Source organism: Lampetra fluviatilis, chromosome 56, assembly GCF_964198595.1.
Source record: "Lampetra fluviatilis chromosome 56, kcLamFluv1.1, whole genome shotgun sequence".
Taxonomy (NCBI): Eukaryota; Metazoa; Chordata; class Hyperoartia; order Petromyzontiformes; family Petromyzontidae; genus Lampetra; species Lampetra fluviatilis.
Window position 1 is genome coordinate 5,566,789 of NC_136330.1, and position 12,814 is coordinate 5,579,602.

Here is a 12,814-nt window from a genome sequence, read left to right on the forward strand (position 1 = left end):
AAAAGCAAAAAAAAATTATTGTAATAAATAACAACAGTAAAACAACAGCGGCGGCGACAAGAAACGAATTATAAATCAACTTGCTCGCGTTTGAGAGAGAGTGCGCGTGTGTGTTGTGTGTGTGTGTGTGGGGAGCGGTGGTGCAGCGGTTAACGCTACGCTGCGCTATGAACCCGGCGACCCGAGTTCGATTCCGGCTCACGGCCAACACCGGTGACCCTTATCGGGAACCGGTCCTGGGCCCTCCCCTAGGTAGACTCAGCCTCAAATGAGTACCTGGTGCGGTGCGTAAAGATCGCCACTAGGGGAGACAAAGGCGGCCGGGCGTGGCGCTGGCAACTAACCCCCTCGTGTGCCGTTCCGGTCCTCATAGGTGCTAAACGGTAACAGCACTTGCCCCGAAAGTTTATTTAGGCTATATGGGGGATCTTTGTCTAGTGTGTTGCAGTGTGCGTATGAGAGCTGGGGTTTTTTTTCGATTCGTACAAAGACACAACGCATCGGGTACTCATTTCAATGCTGAGTCGACCTAGGAGAGGCCCAGGATCGGCACGGATAATCGTCACTGCGTGTTGGTCGTGAGCCTGGAATCGAACTCGGGTCGCAGCTCAGCGTAGCGCTAACCACTACACCACCGCTCCCTCTCTCTCTCTCTCTCATACAACACAGACAAAGATCCCACCGTATGAAACTCCATTCTCCTCCGGCCACTATGGTCCAGAATTCCATTATCCTCTAGCCCCCCCTCTCTCTCCCTGCCCAGCTTCCAGTGTTCAGGGGCCTGCTCAAGGCGCGGCTCCGGCTGGAGCACGCCATGTACCACACACGTGTCGGTGATGTGCAGCGCGTCTTCTTCGAACGCTGGGGAGCCGGACAAGCCCCTCTCTGCACCAGCGTGGACGGCACCCTCGTGGTGTTCACCTTCTGAAGCGCTCACTCGTCACCGTGGCGTGCGCGATGACCACCACCACCACCACCACAACCACCACCACAACCACAACCACCACAACCACCACCACCACAACCACCACAACTACCACCACCACAACCACCACCACAACCACAACCACCACCACCACAACCACCACCACCACCACGTGGCTTTTCTTTCGTGTTGTGCGCGGTGCTTTTAGCGCCACAGCGCGTGGATTTGTAGCGTTTATTTTCATTTGTTTGCTGGTGACTTTGTGTATTTCATATCGAAATCGCCTCCAGTGCCTTTGCTGCTGCCGGCAATAAAAGTTGTTTAAAAGTCAAAAGTCGATTTAAGGCTCCGACACAGCGGGCGCTGTCTGTCTGTTCGTCATTCTGTTGGTTGAACGTCATCAACCACGTGGGGTTGTTGTTGACTGTTGTGTTAGCCGACTCTCTGTGCTGTATTGCATTTTATTTCTAAGTCTACTATGTTTTTTTTATCTCATTCTTAGCTGATGATGGTTGCTGGTGTTGCAATCGAAACGTCGTATTCTATTGTTATTTGATTTTCTATGTGACGTTACCGAAAGAGCCAAAGAACGACTCCCACGTATTGCCTAAACAGACTGTAGGGGCAAGTGCTGTTAGCGAGTAGCAGCACCTGTGAAGGCCGGCACTGTGGCACACGAGGGGGTGGGTGGCCAGCCCCACGCCCGGCCGCCTTTGTCTCCCCCAGTGGCGATGTTTGCACGTCGCAGCAGGTACACATTTGAGGCTGAGTCGACCTAGGGGAGGCCCGGAACCGGTTCAGATAATCGTCACCGGTGTTGGCCGTGAGCGGGAGTCGAACTCGGCTCATAGCCGGGTTTGTAGCGGAGCGGAGCGCTAACCGCTGCACCACCGCTCCTCACACACACACACACAAAGACAAAGACAAAGATCCCCCATATAGCCTGCACAGACTGTTGGGGCAAGTGCTGTTAGCGAACAACTATGAAGGCCGAAAAGGCGCACGAGGGGCTGGGTGGCCAGCACCACGCCCGGCCGCCTTTGTCTCCCCCATTGCTTGCCGAGGGGTTCACACCGCAACGTGGACATTGTTACCTCCGATGTCGCAGCGACAACAAACGCCAAAGAGGCCGTCAACTGTAATTAGCAGAGTCATTAAACACGACGGAGGTGGGGGGGGGAGATTACAAACTCAGGCGAAAAATTATTAACAATTAACGTTTATTATCTCGACGCGAGCGGGCAGCCCACGTGTTCGGATGTAGCGGCACTTGGATACCAAACCACAGACATTTGCTATCGTGATGATAATGATGCATCATCATCATCATCGTCTGTTCACGACGGTTGCTTAACGCTGTGTGGAAGCTACCTGAGCTGTCGTTCCACACGAAGCTTCAGGTCTTCTCGGCCACAGTCATTCCCTCCCTTCTCTACGCTTGCGAAACGTGGGCCCCCCTAATGGAGCATCTTCGCCGGTTAGAAACATTTAGACCGGCCTGCCTACGATCTATGCTGGGTTTAACCAGGCTGGATTGTGTGAGGAGCTCACAAATCTTTGAAAGATCTGGACAAAGTCCCATCGGTGAGCTCCGGCAGGCAAGGCTGCGTTGGCTGGGTCATGTAGCCCGCATGCCCAGCCACCGCATGCCTAAACAGCTTTTGTTTGGCCGGATCGACGGGGCTAAACGGGCGCGGCACGGGCTAGAGAAGAGATGGAGTGATGTGGAACAGGAGGACGTGGAGCTGAGTGGACTTGCCGATGACTGGTACCAGCGGTGTCAAGATCGGCCTCTGAGGAGGAGGCTCGTGAAGGACGCTACTGGGCAGTTGGAGGCAGTCGCCCTCCAGCAACAACGGAGGGCGGAAGAGCGACGCTCACAACAACGAGCGGAGCGCTGTGCGGATAAAACACAGCAAGTTGGCACAGTAGGGGGCACAGGTGGTGCATCAGCCAGTCATCTCAGTCAGTCGACCCGTGGCACCTGCTGGGTCTGCCCCGTGACCTCCTGCCAGCGGGCGTTCGACACTTCACGTGGCCTCAAGCTGCACCTAGCCTGGCACAAGCGTCGTGGTGACGTCACCGCCACTTCGTGGTGAATGGCGGTTGTTGTTGTTGTTGGTATTCATCTGAATCGATATGTTTGTTTGTCTAGGTATCGATCTGTCTATGTGTCTATGTATCTGGCCGTATGTTTGTATCTACCGGTATACGTGTGTATGTATCTATCTGTCTGTGTGCGTGTGTCTGTGTGTGTCTGTGTGTTGACGATTATCTGAACCGGTCCTGGGCCTCCCCTAGGTCGACTCAACCTCAAATGAGTACCTGATGCGATGTGTAAACATCGCCACTGGGGAGACAAAGGCGGCCGGGCGTGGCTGTTGGCTCACCCCACCTGCTCGTGTGCCGTGCCGGCCTTCGTATCTGCTGCTGCTTGCTAACAGCACTTGCCCCAACAGTCTGTCACAGGCTACACGGGGGATCTTTGTCTTTATCTTTGTGCTCGCTAACAGCACTTGCCCCAAACAGTCTGTCACAGGCGACACGGGGGATCTTTGTCTTTATCTTTGTGCTCGCTAACAGCACTTGCCCCAAACAGTCTGTCACAGGCTACACGGGGGATCTTTGTCTTTATCCTTGTGCTCGCTAACAGCACTTGCCCCAAACAGTCTGTCACAGGCTACACGGGGGATCTTTGTCTTTATCTTTGTGCTCGCTAACAGCACTTGCCCCAACAGTCTGTCACAGGCGACACGGGGGATCTTTGTCTTTGTAATTTGGCGTAGCTTCGCTCTGCTTGCTGGGGTGGGCACAATGGCCTGGGCCCTCATTTGCTTTCTGCGGAACAACTCCCGCGGGCCGACGAGACAGACAGGCGGGAACCCCCCACTGGATAAATAAATTAATAATGACAATAGTAAACACTCACCCCTCCCTCCTACCCCTCCGCCTACCCCCCACCAACACCCCCCACTAACTCTGCACTCCCACCATCCACCCCCACCACCCCCCCCCCCACCTAACTCCTACCCCCCACCAACCCCTCCTCCTACCCCCGACCGACCCCCCCGCCAACCCCCCCCCCCCCCACTAACTCTGCACTCCCACCATCCCCCCCCAACCCCCCCCCCCACCATCCCCCCCCACCTAACTCCTACCCCCCACCAACCCCCCCCCCACTAACTCTGCACTCCCACCATCCCCCCCCACCCCCCCCCCCCCCCACCATCCCCCCCCACCTAACTCCTACCCCCCACCAACCCCTCCTCCTACCCCCGACCAACACCCCCACCATCACCCCCACCAACCCCCCCACTAACTCTGCACTCCCACCATCCCCCCCCACCAACCCCCCCCCACCATCCCCCCCCACCTAACTCCTACCCCCCACCAACCCCCCCCCCCCCCCACTAACTCCGAATCGCCACCAATCAATCAACGGCGGTCGTTAATCGCACCTCAACGTCGATCCAGGGCAGTGAGTCAATTCGGTCACCGGCCATGAAACTCAAACTCGCGGACCGTGCAGCAAAACGCAGAGAGACACACACAGAGAGTCATAGAGATTCATAGAGATGCATAGAGATGGGTAGAGATGCGTAGAGATTCATAGAGATGCATAGAGATGGGTAGAGATGCGTAGAGATTCATAGAGATGCATAGAGATGGGTAGAGATGCGTAGAGATTCATAGAGATGCATAGAGATGGGTAGACATGCATAGATTTTCATAGAGATTCATAGAGATGCATAGAGATGGGTAGAGATTCATAGAGATGCATAGAGATGGGTAGAGATGCGTAGAGATTCATAGAGATGCATAGAGATGGGTAGAGATGTGTTGAGATTCATAGAGATGCATAGAGATGGGTAGACATGCATAGATTTTCATAGAGATGCATAGAGATGGGTAGAGATGCATAGAGATTCATAGAGATTCATAGAGATGCATAGAGATGGGTAGAGATTCATAGAGATGCATAGAGATGCATAGAGGTGAATAGAGATGGGTAGAGAGTCACAGAGAGTCACAGAGATGCATAGAGATGGGTAGAGATTCATAGAGATGCATAGAGATGGGTAGAGATTCATAGAGATGCATAGAGATGCATAGAGGTGAATAGAGATGGGTAGAGAGTCACAGAGAGTCACAGAGATGCATAGAGATGGGTAGAGATGCGTAGAGATTCATAGAGATGCATAGAGATGGGTAGAGATGCGTAGAGATTCATAGAGATGCATAGAGATGGGTAGAGATGCATAGATTTTCATAGAGATTCATAGAGATGCATAGAGATGCGTAGAGATGCATAGAGATGGGTAGAGAGTCACAGAGAGTCACAGAGATGCATAGAGATGGGTAGAGATGCGTAGAGATGCATAGAGATGCATAGAGATGGGTAGAGAGTCACAGAGAGTCACAGAGATGCATAGAGATGGGTAGAGATGCGTAGAGATTCATAGAGATTCGTGCGACCCGTGAACTGCTGGCAGGGGCTGGGTGGGAAGGGGCTGGGTGGGGAGGGTGGGGGCTGGATGGGTGGGTGGTGGGAGGGGTGGGGCTGGGTGGGTGGTGGGAGGGGTGGGGCTGGTGGGGAGGGTGGGGAGGGGCTGGGTGGGGAGGGTGGGCTGGGTGGGTGTTGGGAGGGGTGGGGCTGGGTGGGGAGGGTGGGGAGGGGCTGGGTGGGGAGGGTGGGGCTGGGTGGGTGTTGGGAGGGGTGGGGCTGGGTGGAGAGGGGAGGATGGGGAGGGGCTGGGTGGGGCTGGGTGAGGGGTGGGGCTGGGTGGGTAGGGGCTGGTCACCCCGTGGTGCCCTTATAAATCTCAACGTTTCACCTACTCACGCCGGCTTGTGCCCGCCCTCACAGTCGGGCATATTTGCGGAATACACCACGCCGCCGTTGACCCTGGCCGTTGACCGAGCAACCCAACGTTCCTACCAGCTCCCTCCGCAGGAATGTGTTAAACCCTTGTCAACGCCATCGCTTCGGCATGCCTCAACTACTGCTTTCGCTGTTGGTTGTCCCTACCTGATGACGGGCGCTTGTGTTGCGCCCGAAACGTCGTGATTTAATCGAGTTGTTTTCACTTTTTTTATTTTATTGCATTCTTATAGTAATAGGTTTTTACCCTTTCAACTGCTACAAAAACTGACACCTTTATACAAGGCATCATGTTTGCAATAACCACAACACAAGTAGTCAAAATGCAAGGACAGTGCATATCATTATCATCATCAGAGTTGTTTCTTTTTGTTTGCATTTTGACTGCTTGTGTTGTGGTTATTGCAAACATGATGCCTTGTATAAAGGTGTCAGTTTTTGTACCAGTTGAAAGGGTAAAAACCTACTACTATATTTTGCCACTGGTAAAGGAGATGTCTCATAGTGTAAATGATTATCCCGAGTTCTCAATACTCTGATAGTGCGCTGTCTTTGAGTTGTACGCCTTTTGGCGTCATCTGGTCCAACACCAATGGAGACTAGGCTCTAAGAAAAGCTGTCTCGGGTGTGGACCAATCAACTTCAAGGACAGTGCATATCATCATCAGAGTTGTTTCTTTTTGTTTGCATTTTGACTGCTTGTGTTGTGGTTATTGCAAACACGATGCTTTGTATAAAGGTGTCAGTTTTTGTACCAGTCGAAAGGGTAAAAACCTATTACTATATTTTGCCACTGGTAAAGGAGGTCTCATAGTGCATTCTTATTATTTTTATTTTTTCACCCACGTGACTTTACGGAAAGATCAAAATTATTAAAAGTTAAATAAAAATAAAATAAAAACCACGACGTTTCGGAGGCAACACAAGCTTCCGTCTTCAGGTGGAACCGTCACAGCGGAAGCTTGTGTTGCCTCCGAAACGTCGTGATTTTTATTTTTATTTTACTTTCATTAATTTAGATTTTTTTTTTACCTACGTGACTTTACCGAAAAAAAACATAAGAATATGAATACTTGCAGTCACGAAAGCTTCAAATCTAGAATTTACCGAAAGAACCAACGGATGCATGGCTCCTTGCAGTCACGAAAACTTCAAATCCAGTATGAACCTTTGCCCTATGCCCCCTTGTCCTTCGGCAGGGGCGCGTGCGTGACGTCTGGGGCCCCGATGGACGTGCGCGCGATCGTGCTGTGGACGGCGGTGGCTTCCTGCGCGCTGCGACGAGCGGGCGGGTACCGGTGCTGGGCTTCGTCAACTCGATGGACCAGGTTGGACTCCCCCGTCGAGTGGAGGTGGAGGGGGGGGGGATAGTGGGGGGGGGGGGGGGGAGAGTGGGGGGGTGGGATAGTGGGGGGGGGAGAGTTGGGGGGGGTTCACAATTTGTGTATTTGTCGAAGGGGGTGGAGTGAGTGAGTGTCAGCCAGTCATCTCGGTCATCTCGATCATCTCGGACATCTCGGGAATTTCAGTCATCTCAGTCAACTCGGTCATCTAGGTCATCTCGGTCATCTCAGGCATTTCAGTCATCTCGGTCATCTCAGTCATCTCGGTCATCTCGGTCATCTCGGTCATCTCAGTCATCTCGGTCATCTCGGACATCTCGGTCAGTCATCTCGGTCATCTCAGTCATCTCGGTCATCTCGGTCAGTCATCTCGGTCATCTCGGTCAGTCATCTCGGTCATCTCAGTCATCTCGGACATCTCGGTCATCTCGGTCATCTCGGTCATCTCTGTCACCTCAGTCATCTCGGTCATCTCGGACATCTCGGTCATCTCAGTCATTTCGGTCATCTCGGTCAGTCATCTCGGTCATCTCGGTCATTTCGGTCAGTCATCTCGGTCATCTCAGTCATCTCGGTCATCTCGGTCATCTCGGTCATCTCGGTCATCTCAGTCATCTCGGACATCTCGGTCATCTCGGTCATCTCGGTCATCTCTGTCATCTCGGTCATCTCGGACATCTCGGACATTTCGGTCATCTCAGTCATCTCAGTCATCTCGGTCATCTCAGTCATCTCGGTCATCTCAGTCATCTCGGTCATCTCGGTCATCTCAGTCAGTCGACACGTGGCCCCTGCTGGGTCTGCCCCGTGACCTCCTTGCCAGCGGGCGTTCGACACTTCACGTGGCCTAAAGGTGCACATGGCCTGGCACAAGCGTCGTGGTGACGTCACCGCAACTTAGTGGTGAATGGCGCTTGTTGTTGAGTGAGTGTTTGAGTGAGTGTGTGGGTGAGTGTGTGAGTGTGTGGGTGAGTGAGTATGTGAGTGAGTGTGTGAGTATGTGGGTGAGTTAGTGAGTGTGTGAGTGTGTGAGTGTGTGAGTGAGTGAGTGTGTTAGTGAGTGAATGTGGGGGGTGAGTGAGTGAGTGAGCCTACATGTGAGTGTGTGAGTGAGTCTACGTGTGAGTGTGAGAGCGAGTGAGTGTGTGAGTGAAAGAGTGAGTCTACATGTGAGCGAGTGCCAGAGTGCATGTGTGTGTGCGTGTATATGGGCTTTTCCTGGGTCATCTCACCCTCAAACGAGTACCTGGTGCACTGTCTAAACATCGCCACTGGGGAAACAAAGGCGGCCGGGCGTGGTGCTGGCCACCCACCCCCTCGTGTGCAGTTCCAGCCTTCGTACGTGTTGCTCACCAACAGCACTTGCCCCAACAATCCGTTAAGGCTACACGGGGGATCTTTGTGTTTGTGCAGCATGCCGCGGACACACCACGCACACCTACACCCCCACCTCTCCCCGGTCTCCCTCTCACTCACAGGTGTGGCCGGCCCTGATGCGGAGGACACCGTTGGTACGGAGTCTGGTGAGTTGTACAGACCCTGCTGGTGTGGCCCATTTCCCTTGGTGTGGCTGCCACCCTCTGTGCCCGTCACGTGGCGTGAACCTCCCATACTCTTAGGTTTTTTAGGTAAAGTCACGTAGGTAAAAAATAAAAAAAATTAATCCGTAAAAACAAAGTTTTTCACTATAAATCCTTTATAGGCGTAGCGGCTAGAGTCATCTCGTCCTCTGGCTTGAGATGGCTGCCACCTATGGGTCAGATGATTGCCTGCCACCATTAAGCAATTGGTAATTAAATATAATTTATTTTTTCCTAAAAAGTGCAAAATTTTGGAGAAAAAAAATTTCACGAAAATAAATTGTCACGCACAACGAGTCTGTGTGCAAAATGTCAGCTCGATTGGATCACGGGAAGTGGGTTAAAAAACGACCGAAAGATTTGCACGGTCGTAAGCGCGCAAGCAAGCAAGTGAACTTAATATAAAGGATTTAAAAATACAAATTTATGAAAGTATTTTTTTTTACCTACGTGACTTTACCGAAAAAACCTAAGAGTATGAATCCTTGCAGTCACAAAAGCTTCAAATCGTGAACCTCCCAATTGTCACGTCCGCAACACCCCGCGATGTTTGTAACTTTCGTTGTGGCTGATTGACCAGGGTGTGGCTGGGCCATTGGCGATGTGTTGTCGTGGTTTGGCTATTACCTGGTCTCCGTGGTGTGGCCTGTCCTGGTGTGGCCGGATTTGTTCCTGGTATGGCCAATCCGCGGTGTAGTGCCACCGGTTTGGCTGAACCCTTTGAAGTGGTGAGCCCGACGCTGTGGTTTCCATGGTGTGGCTAGCGGAACAAAAAATCACGTTGTGGCCGATTTTGACCAAAAAATGTTGCTGTGGTCGTCCCAATCGCGAGGCAGCAATCGCATCAGCCGCTCATCTCGTATTTATCCACGCCCGACACTGTTGTGGCCGCTACCACCCTCTGCCAAATCATTGCTGGTGGCCTCCGTATGGTGCCGGAAGAGTTCAACGTTACCATGAACTACGACCATTGTTTTTTGTATTTGACCAGGTAAGACTCCACTGAGCTATGTAGCTCTTTTACATTTTTGGGATGTTACGTGGCCACAAATGATAGCCCGACGAAGTGGCTTCCCATCGTGCAGAAAATTAATAGCAGGAGCACGTCGATTGTTAATGCGGAGGGAAAAACCTGAGGGCCCGGAGAAAAATCCACGCGACCACGGGGAGAAAAACACACAAACTACAAACATACAGCAGCAGGCGTAAAGGTCGGGATTGAAATCACGACCTCCTGTATACCAGGCGAGGTAGTTAACATCTCCTAGCCACCATGATGATGATGAGAGAGAAAAACTCGCGAACTCCAAATACACAGCAGCAGGCGTCAGGGTTGGGATCAAACCAACGACCTCCTGTACACCAGGCGAGGTAGTTAACATCTCCTAGCCACCCTGATGATGATGATGAGAGAGATAAACTCGCAAACTACAAATATACAGCAGCAGGGGTCAGGGTTGGGATCGAACCCACGACCTCCTGTATACCTGGCGAGGTCGTTAACATCTCATAGCCACCGTGATGATGATGAGAGAAAGAGACACGCAAACTCCAGGCGAGGTAGTCAACATCTCGTAGCCACCGTGATGACGATGAGAGAGAGAGAGAGCACGAGAGACATGCAAACTCCACATATGCAGCAAGCATCAAGGTCGGGATCGAACCCACGACCTCCTGCACACCAGGCGAGGTAGTTAACATCTCCAAGCCTTGACATGCACACGGGGACTCCGCTACTTACGAAACAGGCCTCTGGAAACCGGCTCGTTCGTAAGTAGAAGAGTCCCTGTATATTTCGATTTAAAGTTTTCGTGACTGCAGGGATTCATCTTCTTGGTTCTTTCGGTAAAGTCACGTAGAAGGGAGATAATAAAATAATAAAAATAAAACATAATAAAATAATAAAATTATTTGTATTACAATAATTTTATTATGTTTTACTTTTATTATTTGATTATCTCCCTTCTACGTGACTTTACCGAAAGAGCCAAGAAGATGAGTCCCTGTATATACAACATTCCCCCCTTCTATTCCTCCACCTCTCACCCCCTGACCCCGCCCAGCCGTTCCCACTCTTGGCGTGGCCGCCGCCGCCGTCGTCCAGGTCGACCTCTGCTCCTTGCCGTGTTCGTGCTCCGAGCGGGAGGGCGCCTGGGAGGTGGACTGCGAGGCCCGGGGTTTGGGGCCGGCATCGGCGCTGCCGCCGCCGCCCTCGGCCGCCCGCGCCTACCGCCTCTACCTGGCGCGCAACCCGCTGGGCCGCCTGGCGCCCGGAGACCTCGTCAACCACAGCGGCGCCGTGCTCGCGCACCTCGGCAGCGCCGAGATCGACGACATCGAGGTGGGTGGTGCGTGTGTGTGCGTGTGTTTATGCGTGGGTGTGCATGTGTGCGTGTACGTGCGTGTGTGCATGCGTGTATATGCGTGTGGGTGCACGTGTGTGCGTGCATGTGTGCGTGCGTGTGTGTGTGTGCGTGTGTGCGTACGTGCGTGTGCGTGTGAGTGTGTGTGCGTGTGCGTGTGCGCGTATGTGTATCTGTGTGTGCGTGTGTGTGCGTGTGCCATTACCAGTGACGATTATTTGAACCAGTCCTGGGTCTCCCCTAGGTCGACTCAGCCTCAAATGAGTACCTGGTGCGGTGTGTAAACATCGTCACTGGGGAGACAAAGGCGGTCGGGCGTGGTGCTGGCCACCCACCCCCTCGTGAGCCGTGCCGGCCTTCATAGGTGCTCGCTAACAGCACTTGCCCCTACAGTCTGTTCAGGCTATACGGGGGATCTTTTCTTTTTGTCCCTGGGGGTGAGGTTAAAGGGGTAGGGGTAAATGTAGGGGTGAGGCCGGGGTGGGTGAGGTGAGGTTTGAGGCTGACTGTGGGTGAGGTTAGGGGTAGGTGTAGAGGTGAGGCAAGGCTGGGTGAGGTTAGGGGTAGGGGTAGAGGTGAGGCCAGGGTAGGTGTTGGTGTGGATCGAGTGTTTCTCCCTCGCATGCTTGGTTATTTACCCTCCACACGTATAACAAACACTCTCTTCATTGGCCAATACCACCTTTTCACATGTAGAGAACCGCGTGCGTGATTGCAGCGTCACGATGACCATTGTGCCGTTGTGACGTCACGCCCAATGACGTCACACTCGCCGTTGTGACGTCACGCTCAATGACGTCACAATCGCCGTTGTGACGTCACGTTCAATGATGTCACAGTCGCCGTTGTGACGTCACGCCCAATGACGTCACAGTCGCCGACGTGACGTCACTCCAAATGACGTCACATTCGCCGTTGTGACATCACGCCCAATGACGTCACGCCCAATGACGTCACAGTCGCCGTCGTGACGTCACGCCCAATGATGTCACAGTCGCCGTTGTGACGTCACGCCAAATGACATCACAATCACCACTGTGATGTCGCGTCCAATGACGTCGCGCCCAATGACGTCACAATCGCCGCTGTGACGTCACGCTCAATGACGTCACAATCGCCGTTGTGACGTCACGCCCAATGACGTCACAGTCGCCGACGTGACGTCACTCCCAATGACGTCACATTCGCCGTTGTGACATCACGCCCAATGACGTCACAGTCGCCGACGTGACGTCACGCCCAATGACGTCACAGTCGCCGACGTGACGTCACGCCCAATGACGTCACAGTCGCCGTCGTGACGTCACGCCCAATGATGTCACAGTCGCCGTCGTGACGTCATTGTGACGGGGCCACGCGCCGCCATTGTTGCAGGATGGCGCGTTCGCCGGCTGGCGGTCGCTCAAGAAGCTTTTCCTCAACGGCAACAACCTCGAGTCTCTGCGCAACGACACCCTGCAGGGGCTGGACTCGCTCGAGTACCTGCAGGCCGACTACAACCTCCTCAGCTACCTGGAGGCCGGCGCGTTTGCCAACACCCCGCGTCTCAAGGTACGCGAGCCCTCGCCACGAGAATGCGGACATTTTGTTTTTTGTCATCCGCCGTCCGTGCCCCCCTCCGCCCCCTCCGGCCCTTCCCCACGCGTCGTTCGAGTCTCGCCGCTGCCACCCCCACCGACGGCCCCCCCCCCCAGGGTCGTAGTAAGACGGCACGCTGGGCT

The 12,814-nt window shown here is 53.4% G+C and overlaps 1 protein-coding gene across 1 annotated transcript in view; it reads left to right on the forward strand.

The window, feature by feature from the left end:
- Positions 1-7,020: 7,020 nt before the first annotated feature.
- Positions 7,021-12,814, forward strand: part of LOC144950113 (SLIT and NTRK-like protein 2) — a gene marked incomplete at its 5' end in the record, with an annotated part of 46,668 nt that continues 40,874 nt past the window's right edge. Inside the window, 4 exon segments of the mRNA XM_078880173.1 lie at positions 7,021-7,135; positions 8,629-8,673; positions 10,794-11,071; positions 12,468-12,644. Coding sequence (XP_078736299.1) covers positions 7,021-7,135; positions 8,629-8,673; positions 10,794-11,071; positions 12,468-12,644 — 615 coding nt within the window.